The sequence below is a fragment of the Magnolia sinica genome, chromosome 3, assembly GCF_029962835.1.
Source record: "Magnolia sinica isolate HGM2019 chromosome 3, MsV1, whole genome shotgun sequence".
Classification (NCBI taxonomy): domain Eukaryota; kingdom Viridiplantae; phylum Streptophyta; class Magnoliopsida; order Magnoliales; family Magnoliaceae; genus Magnolia; species Magnolia sinica.
This window is the reverse complement of record NC_080575.1, coordinates 123,893,683-123,919,488: the sequence shown is the minus strand read 5'-3', so window position 1 is coordinate 123,919,488 and position 25,806 is coordinate 123,893,683. Positions and strand designations below refer to the sequence as shown.

At 40.6% G+C, this 25,806-nt stretch overlaps 1 protein-coding gene across 4 annotated transcripts in view; it reads right to left on the bottom strand.

Annotated features, from left to right (window-relative positions):
- Positions 1–15,295: 15,295 nt before the first annotated feature.
- Positions 15,296–25,806, bottom strand: part of LOC131241121 (uncharacterized) — a 30,783-nt gene continuing 20,272 nt past the window's right edge. Inside the window, exons 1-3 of one of the 4 annotated variants that reach the window (XM_058239795.1) lie at positions 16,605–17,246; positions 16,392–16,525; positions 15,296–15,529 (exon numbers count right to left, since the gene is read on the bottom strand). In XM_058239795.1, coding sequence (XP_058095778.1) covers positions 15,466–15,529; positions 16,392–16,525; positions 16,605–16,640 — 234 coding nt within the window. In that variant the 5' untranslated portion in view covers positions 16,641–17,246 and the 3' untranslated portion in view covers positions 15,296–15,465. Of the gene's footprint in view, positions 15,530–15,623; positions 17,247–25,806 lie in introns of those variants that run through there. The other 3 variants (XM_058239794.1, XR_009168960.1, XM_058239793.1) reach the window with 3 other exon arrangements.

Genomic DNA, 25,806 nt, shown 5'->3' with positions numbered 1-25,806 from the left:
AGTCCGGAACATTCCGGAAGAGTCAAGAAAACTCTATCAAACTCTAGAAGTTTCCGGAAGATTATAGAAAATTCTAGAAATTTCTAAAAATGTCTAGAAGTTTCCGGAAGACTACTCCGGAATATTCAAGAGAGGTGGTAATGACATTTAACACTCCCCCTCAGCACCAACTCTCACAATTCTACTTTGGTCATCATGCCAAGTTGTTTTCTAAATTCGGTGAACTTAGCATTGCTAAGTCCTTTTGTGAGTATGTCTGCAACTTGATCGTCGGTCTTCACATGGCTCATCTCAATTTCTCCTTGAAGTACCTTCTCTCTCATGAAGTGATAGCGTACCTCTACATGCTTGGTCCTGGCATGAAACACTGGATTTTCAGCCAATTAGATTACTGATTGATTGCCGTAGCGCAATATCATTGGATAATCATCTAGTTGATGAAGATCCCTCATTAACTATATAAGCCATGTGCTTTCTTGTGCTACCATCATCATTGCTCTGTATTCAGCCTCCATGGTTGATAAAGATATTGTATGTTGTCTCTTGCTACACCAAGAGATTGCTCCTGAGCCAAGGTTGAATACGTATCCAGTAGTTGATCATCGTGTGTCATGATTACCACCATAGTCAGCATCGTAGTACCCAACTATCTTACATGCGCCACCTTTCTTGTACAATAAACAAAGGTTTATCGTACCCTTTACATACCTCAGTATTCGACGTACTACTTCAAGATGCGGCTTCTTTGGTGTTTGCATAAATCAGCTAACCACACCAACTGCGTAAGCTATATCTGGTCGCGATAATGTAAGGTAGATTAGACTACCAACTATTTGTCGGTACATAGTTGCATCTTCCAAATCTTTTCCTTCTTCTGAACATAGCCTGGCGTTAGCCTCCATAGGTGTGGCAATTGGCTTGCATTCGAGCATCCCATATTTCTTTAATAGGTCTTTGGCATACTTTTGCTGACAGAGGAATATGCCTTTATTGCTTCAGTCAATCTCCAGCCTAAGAAAATGCTTTAGTTCTCCAAGTTCCTTCATTTGGAATCGCACGGACAAGTTCTCTCTTGTCCTTTCAATCTCATCGTCATCATCTCCAGTGATGATCAAGTCATCCACGTACACTAGCACTATTGCTAGTTTACCTTCTTGAAAATTTACAAAGAGACTGGAGTCCATATGTGCCACCGAGAACCCGCTTTGCACTAGGAATTCCCCTATCTTGCCGTACCATGCCCTCAGTGCTTGTTTAAGCCCATACAAGGCCTTCTTTAGTTTGCAGGCATAATCCTGATGTCTTTTACTCTGGAAACCACTTGGTTGCTCCATGTAGATATCTGGATCAATTTCTTCACGTAGAAAGGTATTCTTCACATCCATCTACCACAGCTTCTAAGTTTTGCTCGTTGTAAGTGCTATAATACTCGCACCATTGTAATTTTTGCTACTGGGCTAAAAGTCTCATCATAGTCCAACCCATATTCTTGTAAGAATCCTTTAGCTACTAGTCTAGCTTTGTACCTTTCTATTGATCCATCAGGGCAAGTCTTGACTTTGTACACCCATTTACATGGTATCGGCTTCACATCCTTGGGTTTTGGAACTAGTTCCCAAGTCTGATTTTGGTTCAATGCCTTAATCTCTTCTTCCATCACCTTCTGCCATTTTATGTCTCGGGATGCTTTTTCAAATGTCGTTGGCTCTTTCACGGTCTTTTCTTCTACTAAGGCAGCATCCACGTATCTTGGATTAGGGTTTCTCTGTCTAGTCGACCTCCTAAGTGGTGAGTTGTCTACCACAACCTCCTGTTGACTTGGGTGAAGCTCTTCTGGATTACTTTGATGTACTCCAGTTTACCATGGACTTATAGATTTATCTAGTGTTCCAAACAGATTAGGCACTTGCTCCCCATCTTGTGTTGTAGGCGTCAACTCCTTAGTTGAATTCGGAGATTCTTCTCCTTCCCTTGTCTCCCCCATCTTCTCATGCAGTTATCTTCTAAGTCTTGAAAGTTTGGCAGCTCCTCCTTCAGTGGCGACTACCATGATGAGGCTTCATCAAAGACAACATTTCTAGATATGTAGCACCGACCGGTTGCAGGGTTGCAACATTTTCACCCTTTCTTTTCACTGTTATAGCCCAAAAAGATACAACGAATCGCCTTCTTATCGAACTTGCTATGCAAGTGATCAGGCACAAACACATAACATACATATCCGATGTAAGACCCATGTCCTAGTCCGTACCGTTCCGTTAGCTTCCGCAGTCCTTCCGGTCAAATTTCAGCAACCTTCGCACCATATCCGACGTTTGCACCCGATCCTAAGCCAGGTCCCGCATACCGACGTCGGCTCAATTTGAAACTTATATCATAGCAACCGCGTCGTCGCCGCGGTTCCAACGCCATGACTTGCACACCGAACCGATACCCAGGCAAGAAGATGTTGATCTGCGTTTATTTCCAAGAAACACCGCGCATTGCGAATTTCGAGGGAATCTCTACAATTAGTCCCATCAATCAATCATAAATGCAACCATACCTTAAGTACTACAACACATTCCTTCCTTTTTCAAAAGTCCACCCTCTTTCCACCTCACCATTCTTCTTTTTTTCATTTTCAACAACAACCATACCCCTTTTACAAATTTTCAACCCAACCCATCACCCATCACACCTCACCCATCCATATCATCTCTCTCTCTCTCTCTCTCTCTCTCTCTCTCTCATTTCTCAAATCTCCCAAGCAACTCAAGCCTCACACGTCCAAGCTTCCCTCTCCCTCCCCAAGTGTGGTCCACCTTCTCATCTTCCATCTACACCCTCTCATCTCTCATCCACACCATTAATCTCCCATCATCCACCGTCCAAGGCAAAGGCAAGGAGCATTTGAGGCCAAGGGAGCAAGGATGGGGCTTAAAGGTGGGTGATCCACCGTTGAAATCTTGATCTTTAGGGCCTACTTGTTGTGGGACTCATTTTGATGTATGTGTTGTATCAATGGAGGGCCCATAGTGGCGGGGTCCCTCCTCTCTATCTCACCATATATTTCTCTTTCTTTCGTTGTGATGGTGTGGATCCCACCAGTGTTACATCTACCCGTCCATCTACATCAGACGGTGTGGCCCACTCTATTACAGGTGATGATCCACACCATCCACTGTTTGGATGGGCCCAATGCATCTTTTTATATATATGTATATATATATATATATATGTTATATTTTATATAATATATATAATATAATATGTATATATATATATATATATAATATAAGATATATATTATGTGTATACGTACATATATTGGTGGGCCACATCCACGTGGGACCTACCATAATGATGTGGTTATGAAAGTCGTCCAGCGTCCCTGGACGCTGGACGTTGGCAAACAGTGAGGTGTAACTGGCATGGGTGTGTACTTAAAAAAAAAAAAAAGAGAAAGAAGTGGTGAGCCTCTCATGCAAGCCCCACCTTGATGTATAAGTCAAATCCAAGCCGTCCATCCTCTTCCTCAGATCATTTTAGGCGTTGAGCCGAAAAATGATCTCAATCTGAACTTATGGTGGGCCATAGCATAGCGAACAAGTTTCCTACCATTGAAATACACCCTAATGTTGCTGTACATCAGAAAACTATCCAATATTGGTCTCGATAGATTTGTATCGAGCCACAGGGGCCAATGACTGGTGTGGATCTTGCTGATGTGAGCCCCGCCTGTGGAAAACCATAGAAAAACGATATTTAAAAAAAAAAAAAAACAGCAGCAGCACTGCTGCCACTGACAGCAGGTGCAGGCAGCGCCTGCGCTGGCCGCGGACGGACGGACGGGCTGGGGCTCACGGCCCCAGCTGTGGGCCCCACCTTGATGTGTTTTGCCCATCAGCACCGTGCATTTGATGGGTCCCCACGGACCAGCCGTCCATCCCAAAGATCATCCATATACGGAACTCAGGTGGGCCACACCATCCAAAATCGTGTGAAGACCTGCCTAAACATATAAAAATACTTGGTGGGGCCTACCTGAAATTTGGATGCCGCTGAAACTTGGTCTGAACCTTCAGCTAAGTGTGACCCACATAATGAGTGGGCTGGATTTAGGAACCACATTTGGTTGGCCCATTTTTCCCAGGTCCACGTGACCTTTTAAAAAGGTAGGAAGCAAAAAATAAAAAAATAAATAAATAAATAAAAACATCACCGTGGGCTCCCTGGCCGTGTGACCTTATAAATAGCTTGGGTGGAAAGTAAACATTGCAGTGGGCCCCAGTCCAGTGGGCCCTACACCAGGTCCATGTGACCCTTTGAACGGGTGGTGTGGCAAATAAATATTACAGTGGGCCCAGGTCACGTGTGATCTTATCAAATGGTTGGGTAGCAAATAAATATTACAGTGGGCCCTACCTTGGTCCACGTGGTTTTATGAACAGTTGGGTGGAAAATAAATATTATGTTGGGTGGAAAATAAACATTATGTTGGGCCCTAAGTTGGGTGGAAAATAAACATTATATTGGGCCTTAGGCTGGGTGGAGAATAAACATTATGGTGAGTCCTACTTAGAACCCATCTATGTATATATTGTAATCCACACCCTCTATTAGTGTGGGCTCCATCATGATGCATGTGTTTCATCCAACTGTCCAACTATTTTGGAGATAATTTAAGGCCCATTGTTGATGCCCACCTTAATTTGTATAGGGCCCATATTATGAGGCCCATTGTGAAGTATATAAGAATCGTGTGTTTAGGCCCAGCTTGATGTATTTGTGGCCTGCCCACTAAGGCCCACTTGAGATATATGAGCCCATGGTTTGAGGCCCATCTGATGTATTTGGGCCCTTGGGTCGAGGCCCAACAAGATCTATATAAGGCCCATTACAACGTGATTCTACCATGGTTCATGTGTTGATTATTGTAGAGGGCCATGCCTTGGGAATAATGTTAGTTTGACGTCCACATTGCAAGTACAATGTTGGTTAAATGTCCACATTGTCACTCTCCGTAAGGCCCATTAATAGGCCCATACCTGTAGTATATAGGCCATCCAGGCCCATCTTCATTTTGATCAGAGTCCATCACCACATAACATATATAACATAGATCCATGATTCATAATCATACGCATCATATGCATGCCTGATATGAGAAGTGACTGATCATAGCATATGCCTTCGGACAGATCGTTATGGGCTCCCTGATAGGCGGAGTCGCCCCATATGAGCGTTCGGTACGCGCAGGATTATTGCATGTTTGGTAGGGTGATTCATGCACTTGCATTTGTGTGATCATGATCATTGTATGCCCTAGCAACATCAGGGCCATAGCCTCCACAGACACATTGTGGGTGGCTGGGTTGGATACCGGAAATGTTTGGTTCTAGCATATGGGCACCATAAATGTTCCTAGGTGAAAATTCTTAAACCCAATGGTACTAGAGGATGACTCCAACGTCCAGACCGAGTGAATATATGAGCGCATGAGGGCCGAATATCAGGAGGCTGCGTCTCCCACCGTGTCGTGGTCGGTTGGAAAGGGGTGTGGCCTTACTCGCTTGAGGGTAGGGGGCAATACTAGGCTGAGTTTGACCAGCTCGTGAATGGGTCCGCTATCGACGTGCCGGATAGGTATTGACAAACTATTGGCCAGGCGGATAGTGAGGTTTCTTACGCTCATTTGGACTGTGCGGCTTGGAGAGCGGCAGTGCCTCTTGGAGTGCACTAAACCCCGGCGATTATTCAGAATGAGAACTGTACTGATATATGATGAGGATTGGCATGCTTGAGTTGCATCTCGCATCGCATGGCCGTGTTATGGCCGATGACATTCATATCTTACACCGCATAGCCTTGGTACGACTGATTGCATTCATGTACTCATCACCATAATTCCGCATTACTCTGACCTTACGTTCTGAGCACGCTTATATTGCGCACACACTTACACCACCTTCTAAGCTTCCTATAAGCTTATGCACGATTGATGCGTGCAGGTGACGCCAGGACGCAGTCGCAACCATAGTCTCGCCGTAGTTGGAACGTGCAGCCGAGTTTCTGGAGTTTTGTTTCTTTCGTTACATTGTATTTTCCCTTTCAGACGCATTGTACTTAAAAGTCGTTGATCATAGTGGATTTTATGGTGGTGTTCTTGTAGTTATTGTTCGTGGGTTATGCTTGTGGTTATGCTCATTATGAATCAGACTGATGATTATAAATCCTCCTTCTAGTATCCCAGGATCGAAACTTGGTGAATGGGTGCCGGGAGCCAAGAATGGGGTTCTACGGAGGCTGTCGGCGCCGGATTCGGCAATCGGAAATTTTGTGACCCCGGTTTCCGAGTTCGGGACGTGACATCCAAAGACTCAGAAGTGACTCACCTTGGGCTTTATATTCCATAGCTTCTCGAAGGGTGAGACAAAATCTAGTTTTGCCTGTCGTAGCCTATTGATCACATAAGCTGCCGTTTGCATGCACTCTGTCCAGAATCGGCTGGGCACATTCTTAGCATGTAGCATGCTTCGACATATCTCTGCAAGGTGACGATTTTTTCTTTCAGCAGTGCCCGAACAAGTCAATTATCGTCGAATTCTACATTCCTTTAGATAATTTGAGAACTCTTTCGACGTATACTCTCCACCATTATTCGTTCTCAAGCATCAGATCCTTCTATCGAACTCACTTTCGACCTTCTCCTGAAATTCTTTAAATTTTAATAAAGTTTTTGACTTCTCTTTCATGACGTAAACTGTTCACACCCCAAGTGTAGGGTTGTGATGTAGTAATAAACTCGGTAAGACCGAGGTCGAATCCACAGGGACTGATACCTATACGTTATCTGAAACCAAGTAGAACTAGAACTAGACTAAGATGTGATTTAAACCTAAGAGAATTTAAGAAATAATTGTGGAATAATTATCTAAAACTTTAAGAAATTCTGAGGAAGGAAACTAGGGATTCAGAGGATCCACTTGTAGAGATCAGGGAGACTTTATGCCTGCATCAATGATTATGAAATTTAAACTGAACGTTATTTGATCTAGTTTTTAAGAGATGAAATGTATAGAATTAGAATGGATTCCATCATCTAACCATGCCCAGGAGACAAAGTAAACAACAGAATTAAACTAATTATCAATCATCCAACAACGTATGAAGATCAGGAAGGGTACTGTCATCCTACCATGCCCATGGAGCAATGATGAACAACAGGGCTTCCTGACTTCATAAACATAAAAAAGGAAAGAAATATTCAAAGCCATTGCAAACCCATTGTAATTTCAGTCACAACAGACCATCAAAGACTAATAAAAATCTTCCTTATAATAATCATCAAAGAACAAATTCAGTTCATGCATTCATATTTAAAGCATAAAGTAGTCTCCCATCTCGCTACAGGCTTCACCTCTTAGCCCTAGCTAAGAGGTTTAGCCAACCATGATTAGGCTAATGACCTTAGGGTTCATAAGAATAGAAAAGATCAACATCCCAGGAAAATAAGAAAAAGAAAAGAAAATCGGGCAAACACTTCCCTTTCTTCCTTCCTTCCTTACCATGTGCCAGAACGAGCACCTCCCTGATGTGCAGCAGCAACTCCGTCCAGCCTTACACGCCCAGCAGCTCCACTCTCTCCTCTTTGTTTCTCTTTTTCTTCCTACGCTGCCAGCAGCCACGTCCAGCCAGCTGCCAATCCCCTGTTCTTTTCCAAACTCTTCCTTGAATCCTTTTTCAAACCCAAAGCCGACCTCCCCTCTTGCTCCCTGTCTAAAACTGTCCCTGGCTCTCTCTCTTCTCTCCTTTTTATCAGGACTTGGAGGGGTGGAGAGAGTCCTTCCGTAGGTGTGCATAGCTCCTTGCGTGAATTAGTTTACGCAGCCAGGAACGCACGTCCCTGTTCCGGCGCAGCAATTCTTGGAAACCGACTGGCGTCGGCTCGAAATTGTGGAAGATGACAGCCCAAATTTTTGATTTTTTTCTTCATGAACGGGATCAGGACCCCCCTTGGCATCCTTTGGACGGATCAGATCATCTATCTGATCATCCCCTTGATCGCTCAGTGGCCTACTGCGGCCGGTTTTTGCGGACGCAGAGCCTGCGCATGATCTTTCGCTGGGAAGATCGGTGGGCCCGGGATCTGCATCAGTGGTGAAATCTAGTCCGTCCACTAGTCTCAGCTCGAAAAACCGGTCAGGAGAGGTAGGTTTTTTTCAAGTTTGGCGTGGCCCATTGTACCGGATCTTCTCACCGTCCGTCCTCCGTTTGGACGGCTGAGATCCAATATTTGATCTTCTTTTAAAATTCTGCCACCTAGGCTTGAGTGAGGGGGGCCGTGCACGTCTTATGGACGGTCCGGATTGGTCCGTCGAATCATGGTGGTGGCCCACAAGAAAGAGCCGCAATCTCTGTTACGGGCGTCCCAGCGGCAGCGAGAAGGATTCAAATCCTTTTATCCCTCTGATTCGGTGCTCATTCAGCGCACGTATGCTGTGCACACACACCACTTAAGGTGGGTCCCACCTTGAGGTATATGAAATATCCGCTCCGACCATCTGTTATGCCATCGGATTTAAACAGTTGAGATTAGAATTGAAGCAGGTCCAGATATCAGGTGGGCCCCAGATCGATGTTTTGTGGGCTGATTTGACCGTTGGGCCACTTCCACAGCGATCTAATGGATGAAATTTCACGTGTACGGTTCATTTATGGTCCTCAGGCCACGTATGGAGTTTCGAACTGAACGGATGGTGGGAACCCTGTGATCTTGCATTCTGGACACTTTTCACGCCACTTGAGCTTCAATTTCTCGATTTTCTCAGCTCCCTGGAGTGTAATTTCTTCAATCTTTATCCCCTGGAGTCCGTCCCCTGCTTTAGTGTCATCAGATCGGTAAATCTATGCTTTTTAGTGTCCTTTCCCAGTCCAAGCTCATGAAGACGCCCTGCATCACAAATTCAATTAAATTAGGCTATTAACCGGTGTCATGCTTGTAAATCCATGAAATGAATGGGTCTGATATGCAATATTTGACCCTCAACATAAACCCAAACGTACCTTGAGAAGTCGTCAATGAAGGTCACCATATAACGCATGCCACTAACCGATGCCTGTTTTACCCGTCCGAACACGTCTGAGTGGATAAGCTCCAAAGGTTCTTTAACTCTAAGCTTTGATTATTCATATGGCAATTGGTGTGCTTTGACATATTGACACCCTACACAAATTATATCTTCTCGAACATCCAGCTGGGGAAGACCTTTGAGCATAGCTTTCTTCATCATTATCTTCATCTTATGATAACTCACGTGCCCTAAACATGCATGCCAAAGATCTGCAGTCTCATTTTTCCGAGTCTTATATACATAAGCTGATTCAGCTGACATTACGTATATTGACTCCAAGCGTCGTCCTTCCATGATAGGTGTACTTGACATTACGTATATTGACTCCAAGCGTCATCCTTCCATAATAGGTGTACTTAACGGTTTAACGTTTCGGTACACCTTAACATCCTCCGGTCCAAATACCACATAATTACTAGAAGATGTCAGTTGTGATATTGACAACAGGTTTTTCTTCATCTCTGGCACGTGATAAACATCTTGCAACTTTACTTGATTAGGGCTAAATCGAGGTGTGATGGTAGTCGTGCCTATGTGAGTTATTGGCAACCTTGAATTATTAGCTGTTACCACCACCCGATCTCCTTTGTAGGCAGATAAACTTGACAGTTTCTTCTTATCACCTGTCATGTGATTTGAGTACCCTGAATCAACGATCTAATCATCACTGTAGTTGATAGCTCTTTGATTGGAAACTGCGGCAAGGGCTATTTCACCCGTCTCTGTCACTATTGAGGAAGCAGCTACTTCGTCAGTGACTATATTAGATTGCTTAAGTGGTTCATCAAAATCTATCTCCTTCTCTGAATAATCTCCTTGGGTGGTGGACATTAACTCATTCTCTAAATACTGAAGTTGAGCATCATTTGTTTTTTAAAACAATGATGCAAATGTGTCCCATGTCATCTTGGGTGTGTCGTCATCCTTGATTCGCCCGAGCAACTCATCCTCAATGGTTAACTTGAGCACGTACATTGGTTTTTCGGTCTTAATCTTTCACTTTCGGAGTGCTTCAGTATTTTCCTTAGGAGGTGGGGTAATCTCATTCCCATTAATAACCTCCCACAAGTCTTGCCCTTTAAGGTAGGACATAATGCGACTCCTCCAACTTTGATAGTTGTGGTTGTTAAGCCTCGTAACTCCGCTCGTTGTGTTCACAAGATCCGTCATCGTGACTTGGTGTGATTATCACTCTTTTTACCAAGCAAGCCAACAAACTTCAGTCTTCAAACTGTGCACGATTAACTTAGAAAACGGATCCCGACCAAACCTCGCTCTGATTCCAAATTGAAGAGTTGAACATGACAAGTAAATATAATTATATTTATTACAAATACTTGTATACAACAAGGGTATGCTTTACAACACTCACAAACTATCACTCTTGAATGACAACTCTCACACATAAGGAAAAACTCTTTTAAACTCTTAATACTTGGACACCTTTCTTTTACTCTTGAACTCACTCTTTTTTGTTTATATGTGTATATATATAATGAGACTTTTTCCATATCTATAGAGGGCTATGGAAGGTTCTAGAATCAACACATCTCTAAAGAGTTGTAGAAGCTTCTAAATATTTTATAAGGTTCTATTATATTCTGGAACATTCTAAGAGAATTCAGAGGATTTTAGCATAGTCCGAAACATTCCGGAAGAGTCAAGAAAACTCTATCAAATTCTAGAAGTTTCCGGAAAATTCTAAAAATTTTCAGAAATGTCTGGAAGTTTCCGGAAGATTCCGAAATATTCAAAAAAGGTGGTGATGACATTTACCAATTAATTTAATCAAACAAATCAAATATATCTTTCAATTATCTTTTATATTGCTGAGCACAATCACTCCCTTATAAGTTCTAATGTATCTATGTATCTTAGCGCTTGGGTCAAAATTGTTTGGTTTTAATGTAGCTGTACAGTCGATGCTCCTGTGACGAAATTCTACTTCCAATGGAGCAACAAAGATAATGGTTCTTGAAAGCACACCATTGAAACCCTTGTGGGGCCACAGGTTTTAGAGCAGACTAATATTTTTGTTTTCGGTATATCCCAGTCGGAATAACCTTGCATGGGCCACTTGAGTTTTGAATCTGCCGCCTATGTTGGCTCACAGCCTAACGTGAGTTTCTGTAAGTGGAGGACCGATTGGATTTCTCACAAATTGTATCATGGCCGAACCAGTTTATTTTAGGGCATGGTCCAAAAAATGAAGCAGATTTAAATTTCTGGTGGACTGCACCACAGGAAACAGTGGTCGTTGAACACCCACTACCGTTAAAAACTTCCTATGGTCCACCGTAATGTTTGTTGACCATCCAACCATCCAACCGGTTGATAAGTTCACACAGATCTGAATGAAAGGAAGAATCGAATGTCAACTTGATCCAAAACTTTTATGGCTTATGAAAGGTTTTTAAAGGTCAATAACCACTATTTCATGTAGCATGGTCCACTTGGAATTTTGATTTAATTGAGTTATGGGACCGTTCCGGGGAGTTGCAGTGGTTGACTGTGGACCGTTGCTTTAGCCGTTACCTACGTGGGCTATAGATCAGATGGCTAACACCTCACCCACCCCTCCCTCCCCTAGCTTTTGATACATGGGTTATCCACGTGGCGGCATTGGATACAGACGGGCTATCTAATGGCCGTAGCTTGACAATCATCTGGTCGGGGACGATCAAAGCCTTGGAAGGGTGAAAACGAAAATGGTTTTGGTCGACATTCAACGGGAAAAATGGATGGTCCACAGACCAGACGAACCAAACAATCGGTCTAGATTCACCGCTTCGTCCTCGCGAATCGTGCTCTTGGCATTTTCGTGACGACTGCACTAGCCCGACTACCCGACTCGTACGGACATGATTTTGCGCTGACTGACCGAGAGGCAGGAGGAAGATCCACCCCGGTGATCAAATGAGCAGCAGTATTTCCATTACGGATCCTAAAAATAATTTAATGCAATGCATAGGTGGGCCATACTTAAGGAATGGTATAAAATCATGCCTAAAACCTCTGAATTCATTAGCTGTGGCCTACGGGTTTTTTTCTTTTTTAACATGATCTCACCCTCACACACCTACACATTCACACGTGTCTTTTCACCGGAAAGGGTGAAACTCTTCTCAACAAGCGACTGAGGCATGACCAAAGGCCCATTTGCTGTGGCTACGTGAGTGTTAGAATCTATTGATCTTCCCAGCGTCCGTTCATCCTGGTTGGGCACGCCAGAAAAATAAATTCGGTGGCATATATACACCAAGGTGGGCTCCATACAATTTGGACTACTTTAATGGTGGTGGGCTTCCCCATGTCAAATATTTCCAGCCCTATAGGTGTTCATTCTTATTGTCATCAATTAATGCCAAAGCCAATTAGAATGAGCTACATGTGATGTGAAAGAAAATGTATAATTTATTTGGACATATGTGGAGATATATGAAGAGAATTCTATATTAGCAATGCAACAACATCTATTGAGTAATTGATTGAAGTTTGGTCATGTAGAAGTGGTTATAGGACAAATGATAAGAGTAGAAGCAAAGGAGGCCGGTAATGCTAAACAACAGTTGCAGCAACCATCGAAATATGAAAGTCATGGCCAGAATAAGGTTATAAATAGCAAAGGAATTTAGCAAAGAAATAAATAAATAAATAAAAATCCTCATACCAATCTAATCAAACCTAATATTATCTTTCAATTATCCATCATTTACATTCTTTAGTATAATTACTCTACATTTCTACAAATCAATTACATTTCCTACTGTAATCATTTACTTGCAGTAATCATCAAATAACTAATAATTTTAACTATAATCTAGATCTATGCTCATATGTTGCATTCAATTCTACATTTAGAAAGGTGTTCCATTCCTTCTCTTCACTATCAACTGTAAAGATTCTTTTTACAAATAACAATATTTTATTTGTATTAAAAAGTACTTTCAGAGTGAAAGTCAAAGGTATAACTTATCATCAGAGGATGGACCATACTCATATCCCTGATCCCGTATATAAACTGAGCAAATAGATGTATAAGTGACTAATCTCATTTGATCTCGGTCATGTACCACGTATCATCCTATCTCTAGGATTGGGTTCCAGTTGCTCTGTTTGAATTTTGCTGGAAATTCGATTCCAGCTCGCGCACTTACCACAGCAACAATAGGCCCCACGAGTTTTGATTCGGCCTTATTTTTGGGCTCTGGTCCAACCACAGAGTGGACCGGGTGGATGATATCCAGATGAAGTAGTTCCATCCACGTCAGCAAAAGTCACGACCCCGCATGACTACGGAAGTTACGTGAGCGTTTTCGTTTCTAGAACATGATAACTTGTAACGCACGGAAAAGAATTCATAACGGTTTTGCCTCAAGCGCGCTTGAGGTACATCGCTTGGCACATCCATCTACGATGGCGATAGATGTCCAACGGGATGAAAATCAGAGGGAGAAGGTGATCCTAGCTATCTGATTGGTTACTAGTCACCTTCACACGGATTTGCTCATTCTACGTGTAGATCTACAGTGGGCCCCTCACCTTAAGACGGTTTAATTTGGGCTTATGCGAGCTGCGTCTGCCCATTTCGGAAGGCCTGCGTGTCAACCCCTCACTCTGGCAGAGTATCAAATAACTCCATGCAAATTCAACGGGTTTGCCCAAGTAACAAGTGGAGCGGTTATTTGGAACGGCTGGCCATTCGGGCCCACTAGCTGAGTGGGCCAATGTTCAGAACCATCCATATCTGAGCCGTTTATTTCGACCACAATCTGTAGATGAGTTTAAAACAACGAAAAGAAAATGCAATGGTTCATATTCAACTCAAAAAACATCAAAGGTTAAGATCATTGCTGAAATGCGATTAAATTAGAACATGACAGTTCGAATCATCAGGTCATCTAAAGCATGAGGACCTGAATGGGTGGTGATACATGGTGAACGAACTCATTTGGAAAGTACATTTTATTTTCAGGGCCCAAAGTCAATTGCAATGCATGTATAACGTTACAAATTTTCAATATGTTGGGGTAAAGGCATTTCGGGAATAACAGTTACAATAGCTTAAATGACAAGGGTGTTTTGAGAGAAAAAGGTTACACATTATTGGCTGGGGCATTTTGGGAATAAACAGCACTACAGTTCAGATTTTTCCATGAAATGGATGGGCATTTTGTCACGAGCTGTGAGGGTATACCAACCAAAAAGAAATAAAGAAAGAAAGATGTTCTGCCGGGTCAGGTTCTCACTCACAGACTTGACTGGACTCAATTTTTAATAACTCATAAATTAAAAAAAATAAATATTCCATGATTAGTAATAGATAGTTAAAATAGTTATAATAAGCATGAAAAAAGCAAGATGAGATTTTAACACTAGGTCACTAGACAGCACACTGATTCAATCAGTCCAAACACATTGCTGAGGTCGAGGGTTCTAGCTCCTCTTTAAATCTCAATTTGGGCGATTCAATTTGAATCAGAGTGAGTAGCAGAGCAGAGTTGACTCAGTTGATTTTCAAACCGACTCAGCAAGTTTTAGAACCACCAACCATAATACCCACCTTGGCATATGCATTTTTCGGAGTATCACCGATATTATCGAAATATTCCCCATGTTATCTGTATCTCTAGTGGGGCAATACTGATAATACTAGTAGTCTCAGAAATTTCAGATATCAGTGATGTATTGTTAACTATCACTAATGTATCGCCGATATTTTCGACTGTGTAAGATGTCGCTTGTATCACAAGTGTATTGGTGATATTTCGATAATATCGTTAACCTATCGATATCACAAAAAATCTGTTCATTAGAAGAAAAAAATCATTTCAAATTTTTTTATGGGCGCATGGTTGTATGTAGCGTTCACATTGTGGATGAATATGATACTATTGATCTTATCACGATGATATCATTATCGCGACGTGGTCGATATCAAGACCAGTCTTTGGTTTCCTTTCTAGTTGTCAATGATTTCTCAGCGAAGTATCATGCATTGTTGTTATTATGAAATATCGATGGATGTTTGGATGGAAGGTTTGATGGTTAGATAGATGATTGGATAAATAGATGTGATCCATTGGTGATGAAATGTCCCCATTTCTACCAAGTACCAACATGGCAAACGAAATGTTTGCCTCAAAACAATGAGCTGAATTTCATTTAAAATAAATAAATAAATAAATGTATGAGTTTCCACGATTCAGAATGACCCTCACTAGCTCAACTTATGACATTGGAGTGTCCAACAACTACAAAACCAGAATGCTCTTTTGCAACTAACCTCGCCTATTTTCTACCTAGACTGCCACTCAGATTGTTTGCTAAGCATATGAAGCCCCTAATCTTACATTAGTTCTTCAAGTTCACAGCTGCAACTCCAGTCATTACAGTTTTCACAGGAGTGACTACTGATTACAAAAGAATCATTACAAGAGACAGGAAAATGAAAAACCCACGAAAAAAGGGAAACAAAAAAGAAACAGAATGTACAAGGTCACATGGTTTCAGTCAAGAATCATCTAACCAATAATAATGAATCACCAGATCCCTCTCTCGGAGAATTACAACAAATGTACAATATACAAAAGCTTGGAGTATAACCACTTAACATCAAATATTGAGAGAAATAACATCACTTTTGTGAATCTGGTTTTTGGCCACATTAATATATTATATTTCTTTTAAAGTACATCAGAAAAGGAAATAGCAGATTTTGTTAGCCTTCAGGAGAAGTTACAACTTCGCTCTTTGTGCATGGGGCAGAGTGACAAGTGGCATTGGAATTTTCTTTGAAATAGATCTTTCTTGGTCTAGTCTTTTTATCATGTATTTGAAACAAAGTGGAAGAGGAGGCACCGCTAACCGAGTGGGACATATTTGGCAATTTCCAGGAAAGCCAAAATTGGTGTTTTAGGCTGGTAGCTGCAAAAAGGAAACTGCTTAATATCAACCTACTCCAGAAAGGAAGACAATGATCACAAATGAGTGCCTCTTCTGTGTGGCGTAGGAATCAATTAAGCATCTATTCACCCATTGTGGATTCTGCAGGAATTTGGAAGAGAGTCCTTGATCTACTTGGAATTATATGGGTAAAGCAATACATTCTTTCAGCTGACAATTTGTAATTTTCTAGAAGACCTATTCATAACATGGTTGGCATAAAAGAATCAGCAACGTAATATATCTATTATCTACTCCAATTCCCAGTATCATGGATTAGCCATTCATCAAAACAAGAGAAGATACTCCAGAAATGAATTCAACAATCACCTCAAATGCCTTTTTGAAAAATTGCTGAATAAGCTTTTCATACTTTTTTGTGCTGAGCCAACTCTAACAGCACTGGCATTAAATGCAGCAAGTGTTTTTTGTACTGTTCCTCTGTGTTCCTCTCTTAGAACACCCTACAGCATAGAACTTTAGTGAACAACAGATGACAACCAAGTTGTAAAAATTTTCTACACTAACATAAACTATACTTACCTCCTCAGGATGCTTTATGCGGTCAAAAGAAGCCATATAAACATCGGTCACAGACTCATATGCACTCTAACATTCAGCTTCTTCAACACTCTGCAATAGCAGAGTTGCCAGAAGACTACGCTAAGCTCAAAAAATATATGCATCTACTTGAAGTCTGAAACACATTCCTTTCTGATATTCAACTTGCTGTTATCAAGGTCCAGTAGCAGTAGGAGGCTTGGGGTTTTGGAAAATGCAAGATAAACTACAAAATATGTGCACTTAATAATGTCTACAGTTGTGTGGTTCCACTTCCACCTGTTGAAAAATTGAAGTTCTTTTAAATTTCTATGATTTCTCCTATACTTAATAATGCCTACAGTTGTGAGCTTGATGCCACAGACATGGAGAGTCATATATTTTGCCATTCTAAAAAGAAAAGAAAAAAAACAAATAAACAAGTGCAATTCGGAATGCAACACAGCTAGGTCCTAACCGCTAAAACTAAGTTTGGCATTTAATTTTGGGCGAATCCACTTAAACTTTTTTCATTGAAATGGAAGATGAAGCCATAATTTGAATGCCAACGGATCATGGGAGACGAATTGAAAAAATTGGATCCAGACCTCTAATACTTGTATGAAATATCCAATTCATTGAAGCCGATTTTGGGTTGTTTGTTGCAAGATTTAGTGCCTAAATGCTAAATGTTAGAGATCAAATCTTTGTTGGTTATATTTTTATTATCTTAAATCAATTACAGATTGCTTTCAAACCAATTAAGATTGATTTGAAATCAATCTAATAGTTAGGAGATTTTCATTAACAATTCATAGGGATTGTCTGTAAAAGGTCTATAAGAGGGAGGGTGGTGTCGGAGGTAGGCATTTCCACATTTTACGAGTTGTGTCTTGTAAAGTATTGTAAGAGATGTTTGATAACAATAAAGTTATTTCTCCCTCTCAACTCAAATATTCTTGCGGATGTACTCTTCTCCATTTATTTGCGATTTGGGTGTCGAGATCTCATTGACTCGATAACCAGGATGCACTAGTATTGAAGAACAAAAACAAGCAGATAACTTCAGATATAAGAGCCCAATGACATTACAAGCATGTAGAAGTTCAAATTATTAAAATTTGTGAAGTTTTTATTGGCATAAAGCCAGTGTTCGAAATATCAGTATCACGCTATGTATCGCACCATTGGGATACAAATACGTATCGGTTATCGCACGGGATATATTATTTGTATCGCGTAATTTATCACACTTTCTAGAAAACATAGGGAAACATTAGGAAAATGATTGAATTTTTCAATGAAACTTCATGGATTGTTAAAAAGGATCTTAATATACACTTTTTAATCATAACATCTCAAAAAAAAAAAAAAAAAGGTACACATAATAAATTTATTTTGTAAAGGGTCTTAAGTTATGCTTTGTTTAACTAAACTAATGCAACTATATTTAAATTGAATGCATGAGATTTATAAATGTATCAAAGATATGTATAAAAACATAACTACTTCATTAAAAAGTAAAAGAAGTAAAAATTGAGATATATATATATCAATGACGGGATTGGTTGTGGCCTATACCCACATAATGTTGAGCGGTGGCTGGTATCGTCTCCATTGTCTCGGGTACATTTCCTGTGAAAGCCTTCTCTAGGAAATTCATGGGCTGGAAACTTTGGTGGGGCCTACCTTTATGTTTGTGAGAAATCCACCCCATCCATCTGTTTTGTGAGCTCATTTTAGGACATGGTACCAAAAATGAGCTGGATCAAATATTCAAGTGGGCTGAAAACATGAGGATTGAACCTACACAGTAGAAATATTTGTGGAGCCACAAAAGTTTTAATTAGGTAATATTTGTCTTCTCGGTTCATCTTACCAGGAGTGACGTTATGAACCGTATTGCAGGGAGGTTTTAACCGTAGGAATTTCCTTTCCCACCTTTTCCTTTAGTGCGGCCCGAGTCTTGGAGCCTGCTGACTTTTGGTCCCCAATCCTAAAATGAGCTCACGAAACGGATGGACGGGATAGATTTCTAACAAACATTATGGTGACCCACCTAGGTTTCCAGCGTAGGAACTTCCTGCCAGAGGCAGGAAATGAGAAATTTACGACTGTGGACCCCACCTTTTATCCAGTGGTTTTTTGGTAACAATACAAACTTATAATATGCACTTGGACCTCCTCGCACGGAGTTGGAATTTCAGGACGAAAATACCCCCGCCTTCCTTTCGAGACGAGCGCTGACGCTCCTCCAACCGATAGTTGTACGAACGGCTCAAAAGAGATCAAAGTTACATGGCCCCACAGCTATGTATTTATTATATCCACAACGTTCATCCATATTTCGAGATCATTTCGGAGCATTATCCCAAAAAAAAAAAAAAAAAATCATATCCAAAGATCAACTGGACCACACCACACAGCAGCAGGAAATTTGATTTTCACGGTTAAAAATTTTGTAGGGCCCACCATGACATTTATTTTCCATCCAATCTATTCATAAGGTCACAAAGGTCTGTATGAAAAGGAAAAACAAATTTCATAATGATCCAAAACTTCCGTAACCCCTAAAAGGGTTTCAATGGTAGACGTTCAATTCCCCACTGTCTTTTACAGTGTGGTCCACTTGATAGTTAGATCTATCTTATTTTTCGTCTCAAGCTTTAATATGCGCTCGCCAAATAGATGGACGGTTTGGATATAACACAGACCTCATGATAGGACCCACAAAAGTAACATCGCAAATATATATATATATGTTTACAGACTGCCGTGGCCCTACCGACTACTGCCGCACCCGCTGCCGAACCGGTGGTAGTGCCGCGGCAGTCCGTCATTTTTTATTTTTTATTTTTACATGGGGAACTTTTTCTCTCTTACATTTTTCTCTAATACATAATTAAGTAAATATGTATATATAAGTATATAAAAATATTTTTCTATCTTCCAATTCATTTCTTTGTCTACTTATTTAACAAGCATATCTCCTAAACTAAAATGATATACTTAACGTACCACATGATTTTGGGGTAGGAGAAGCTAATTTAGCCAACCAACCTAGTTATTTTCTAAGATTCCATCAGGTCGATGGTCGAAAATCCATTTCATTCAGTTCGTGGTCAATTTCAATCACTTCGCGGTCAAACTGGAAATTCAGCGGGCAAACATGAAATTGAGCGAGGCAAACATGAAATTGAGTGGGGAAATCTAGAAATTTAGCGGGTAAAACATGAAATTAGGGTTGAAAGTCGGGCCGGTTGGTTCGGGTTGGTGCTCAACCCTAATCCAACCCAAGGTTCCTATACCTAAACCTTGACCCAACCCAACCTAATCTTGGGTTGGGAATTCTCAACCGAAGCTCAACCCAAGAGGACTCGACGGGTTGATTGGGTTGGTTGGGTGTATACGTGCTAATATTTTCATTATTACATTAGTTTATTATATTTCAATATAAGACTTATTTTTTGTATCTATGATTTTATTAATTATATACGTGATTATTCATCATAAAGAACTTCATTTTTTTCTTTAAAAAACCAAGTTAAAATATAGGACTACTCCTTTAAAAAGTCATGTAGCATAGCACGCAATCTATTTGGGAGAGAGAAATCCGACATATCTTGTTAGCTTGAGTCCTTGGAAATGACGTGGACAAATAAGACCTGACATCACTAGTGTACCTTCTACACAAACAATCCACACTCAATTATAATTTATAAGTAACTAATATATTGATTAGGTTCGGGTTGGGTCAGGCAACCTAAGACCTCAACCCAAGCCCAACCTAAGTTTTATCGGGTTAGTGTTTGTATAGCCCAAGCTTGAGATCGGACCTGATATATCCTGCCCGAGCCTGACCCAATGTCGGGTCGGTCATGGGTCAGTTGGGTTGAACCCGCCCAACTTTTAGCCGTACATGAAATTAAGCAGGGCAAACTAGAAATTCAGAGGGGCAAACATGAAATTGAGCGGGGGAAACTAGAAAATCAGCGGGGCAAACTAGAAAATCGGCGGGGCAAACATGAAAATCAGCGGGGCAAACTATGAAATCAATTTCATGTTTGCCCCTCTGAATTTCTAGTTTGCCCCGCTGCTTTTCTAATTTGCCTCGCTGCTTTTCATGTTTCCTCCACTGATTTTCATGTTTCCCCCGCTGATTTTCTAGTTTGTCCCGCTCATATTTCAGTTTGCCCCATTATTTTTCTAGTTTGCCCCGCTGCTTTTTATGTTCACCCACTGATTTTCATGTTTCCCCCGCTCATATTTCAGTTTGCCCCGCTGTTTTTCTAGTTTGCCTCGTTACTTTTCATGTTTCCCCCGCTAAATTTCATGCTTGCCCCGCTAAATTAGCTTCTCCTACCCCAAAATCATATATGGTACGTTAAGCAAATTATTCTAGTTTAGATCCTTACTCTTGCTCGAGTGGTAGATTCTTAGGAGTTTCAACACCCGGTCAAGCGTTCAAGTATCCATAGGTGGTGAAATTCCACTAGTGTGAGTGTGTGGGGGTGTGTGTGCATGTGTAACAAAAAACAAATCATTCTAGTTTAGGAGATATGCTTGTTGAATACATGGACAAAGAAATGAATTAAAAGATAAAAAAATATTTTTATATAGTTATATATACATATTTATATAATTATGTATTATAGAAAAATGTAAGGGAGAAAAAGTTCTCCTAGTAAAAAAAATAAAAAAAATGATAAAAAAAAATCTGCCAGACTGCCGCGGCACTACCAACAGTATGTATTATTATTATTATTATTTTTTTTTTTTGTTGCCTTTGTGGGTCCCATCATGAGACCTGTGTTATATCCAAACTGTCCATCTATTTGGTGAGCTCATATTAAGGCTTGAGACAAAAAATAAGATAGATCTAACTATCAAGTGGACCACACTGTAAAAGGCAGTGGGGAATTGAACGTCTACCATTGAAACCCTTTCAGGGTTACAGAAGTTTTGGATCATTATGAAATTTGTTTTTCCTCTTCATCCAGGTCTTTGTGACCCTATGAATGAACTTAGATGGGGAGGATTTCTCGCAAACATCATAGTGGCCTCCACCTGAGTTTCTAATGGTTGACGCTCATTCAACACTGTTTCCTGTAATGTGGTACACTTGAGACTTGGATATACCTCATTTTTGGTCTCATACCATAAAATGATCTGGAAAAATATGTGGACGGCATGGATGAAAAGCAAACATCATGGTGGGGCCCACATACCTAGACAAAGAAATGAATTAGGAGATATGCTTGTTAAATACTTAGACAAAGAAATGAATTAAAAGATAGAAATATATTTTTATATACTTATATATACATATTTACATAATTATGTATTAGAGAAAAATGTAAGGGAGAAAAAGTTCTCTATGTAAAAAATAATAATAATAATAATAATTCTGCCAGACAGCCGCGGCACTGCTGCGGTAGTGAGTAGGGCAAACTAGAAAAACAGCGGGGCAAACTGAAGTATGAGCGGGGCAAACTAGAAAAATAGTGGGGCAAACATGAAAATGAGCGGGTCAAGCATGAAAATGAGCGGGTTAAGCATATGAATCGTCATTTTTGCAAACACAATTTTGCTATTTGCCTGTGTCATATATAATTGCTACACCTGCTTATGAATCGTCATGCTGACAGTGTGTAACAATAAAGCCCATTTTCTATTCTTTTTTAGTACAACACTAACTAAAAAATGAAGGGAATTCTTCCACCGTACGCGGCATAGCTGCACGACAATCCAAGTCATCAAAATTTGATTGAAATTAACCGCAAACTGATTAAAATTGACCACGAAGTGAATGAAATGGATTTTTGACCATTGACCTGATGAAATCTTGAAAAATAATCGGGTTAATTGGCTAAAGTTGTTTCTCCTACCCCAAAATCATATATGATACATCAAGTAAATAATTTTGGTTTAGAACATATTCTCATTTCTCCCGCTTAATTTCATATTTGCCCTGCTAATTTTCTAGTTTGCCCCGCTGATTTTCTAGTTTCCCTCGCTCAGTTTCATGTTTGCCCCGCTGATTTTCTAGTTTTCCATGCTCAATTTCATGTTTGCCTCGCTGATTTCTTAGTTTGCCCCGCTGATTTTCTAGTTTGCCCCGCTCAATTTCATGTTTGCCCTGCTGATTTCCTAGTTTGCCCCGTTGATTTTCTAGTTTGGCCCGCTGATTTTCTAGTTTCCCCCGCTCAATTTCATATTTGCCTCGTTGATTTTCTAGTTTGCCCCGCTGATTTCAGTCCCGTTTCTTTCACCCCTTTCCACTGTGTTGCTTTCGCCATTGCCATTTTCACTCCCTTTCTTCACTCCGTTCCAATAAGGGCCTGTTTGGCCGGGCAAATCCCATGGATTCATGGGATTGCTATATCCCGGGACGAGTTCACTGGGTCTGTTTAGCACTCCTGGCATATCCCGGGATTGTACCCTCCAATCCGTCCGACCAAAGGATGGGATCAATTTTAAGGTAATAATGGTGATGTTAGTAGATTGTTTTAAGATCCATTTGATTGCTGATACATGTCCTTTTGAACGTAGACCTATGGCTACGGATTTTAAGTAAATCATTCTAGTTTAGGAGATATGCTTGTTAAATAAATAGACAAAGAAATGAATTAAAAGATAAAAAAATATTTTTATATCCTTATATATACATATTTATATAAGAAAAAGGTGCATAGCACGATTTGTTGTTCAATGCCATCGACAGTTGTTCAATGCCATCGGAAAAATACGAAAATCTCACGATTTGTTATTGGACACTTTTGGTGTCCTGCTCAACGCTATCAAAAGAGGTTCAATGCCATCGACGAACCGTCGATGACATCAAAGTCCCATCGAAGTGCCATCAAGAAAATTCAAAAAATACATGTTTAGTCACTATGCATATATATGGGTGTAATCGGGAATAGGGGGTATCAAGAGCTTTTTAATTCGTTCATAGGGTTTCAAGCTTATAGCTTAGGTGATTCAAGACTTGTTCGAATCGGGTAATCTCTATCTTTTGTAATTTTATTCTTTTATAGTGAATATATGTCACTTTGTGCCTTGATACATCCTCAATGGAAGTCAACTGACCAATGAATTGTTCTGCATCACCCAAAAATGTCTCCCACTTGTGAAAATTAAAAACTATGGATTCTTTGCAAAGATGTAAAGCACTGTAATCAAACCATTATACAAGGACACCAAAAAAGTTGATAGTCAAACACTATAGTTTGTACTCTTTTCACTACAGTACAACTCATACACATGATAAGGACACTATCCTATTTCACGTGTATACCAACATCTAATATAAGGAAAGAACTACATTTCAAACACATGCATCATGAATTTCTCCATCATCTTTTGTTCTAAGGTCATCCATACATTGATACCTCCACCTCTCCTCACCCCAGTACCATCAGAGAGCAACAACTCAAACTCATCAATTCCACTCACAACTGGGCCACCATAGGTGGGCCTCCCATACCCAAAATTCAGCTCATGGAATGGTAGCTTCACCGAGCTGACACATAAAAATTCTCATCTAAAGTGGGAGGGACCCCTCTATAAACCTCCAACCAATCCACTACTGATTTCACATACTCATCTGTCACCATTTCTATTGCTTCCTTCACCTTCTCAACACAAAATTCCAACGACTCCTTATTCAAATCCACCACCTTTGCACTTGCACAAGCTATTACAACAACATTCCCAGCAAATCCATGTGGCAAGGGTGGAGTTATCTTGCTCCTAATGTCCACAACAAAGAGTACTGATGAAACCCCACATGGGTCTTCAAAGACAGCCCGCTATTTTTCTAGTTTGTCCCACTCATAATGTAGTTTGCCCTGCTATTTTTCTAGTTTGCCCCGCTCATAATTCAATTTGCCTCGCTGTTTTTCTAGTTTTCCCCGCTCATAATTCAGTTTGCCCTGCTGTTTTTCTAGTTTGCCCCGCTGTTTTTCTAGTTTGCCCCGCTTATAATTTAGTTTGCCCCGTTGTTTTTCAAGTTTGCACCACTTATAATTCAGTTTGCCCCGCTGTTTTTCTAGTTTGCTCCTCTCATAATTTAGTTTGCCCCGCTCATAATTCAGTTTACCCCTCTCATAATTCAGTTTGCCCCGCTGTTTTTCTAGTTTACTCCGCTCATATTTCAGTTTGCCCCGCTGTTTTTCTAGTTTGCCCCGCTCATACTTAAGTTTGCCCCATTATTTTTCTAGTTTGCCCCGCTCATAATTCAGTTTGCCCCGCTCATAATGCAGTTTGCCCCGCTGTTTTTCTAGTTTACTCCGCTCATAATTCAGTTTGTCCTGCTATTTTTCTAGTTTGCCCTGCTCATATTTCAGTTCGCCCCGCTGTTTTTCTAGTTTGCCTCGCTCATACTTAAGTTTGCCCCCTTATTGTAACGCCCCGTGTTTTCAGGACCCGAGTATATGACTCGTTTCCCAAAAACCCGAGTGTTAATCTTAAAGGATGGTCAAATTCACGTATATATATATATATATTTTTTCTTTATCAGAGTAAGCAGATAAGCGTAGAATGGACAAGTAAGCTAAAATGGAAGTTTAAATTTTCCTTTAGAATATACAAGTGGTTGCCCATAATGACTTATACAAACCAATGTCCCCATTCTTACAAATACAAAATTGACATAATATTACATGTGAAACAAGGTAAACTGCAACAATCTTGAACTGTAAAATCATGTAGCAACCCTTAGCAAATAGAATCATGCACCCTTGTCAACCACATAGCCTGCTCCTCACCAATATACAGGGCCACCTGCACTACCTGTACGGTTGTATATTTGATGGATGAGTGGCCAGCTCAGTGTGAATTCCCCTCAAGATTACACACCGCCGCATTAGGTAAGCATAGTTATAAAACAACAAGGCAATCAAAACAGTACAAGATGCAATCTTTTTAAATGCATGGATGCATGTATGCACATCGGCCTGGGGATGCACATCCAGCCGGACTTGGGCTCGTCACCCATGCAAATCATCGACCTGGGAAAATCATCCAGTCGGACAGGGGTCGATAGTCGGTGGTCTGGGAGCTAGCGAAACGATACCCCGAAGATCCTAAGGGCACGTGCTACAGCATCCAGATTAGCCACCCGTCATCGCCAACATGCTATGAATGCATGATTAGCCAAACCGTTATTAATCCAGTTACAATCAGCCAATTTAGGTAAGCT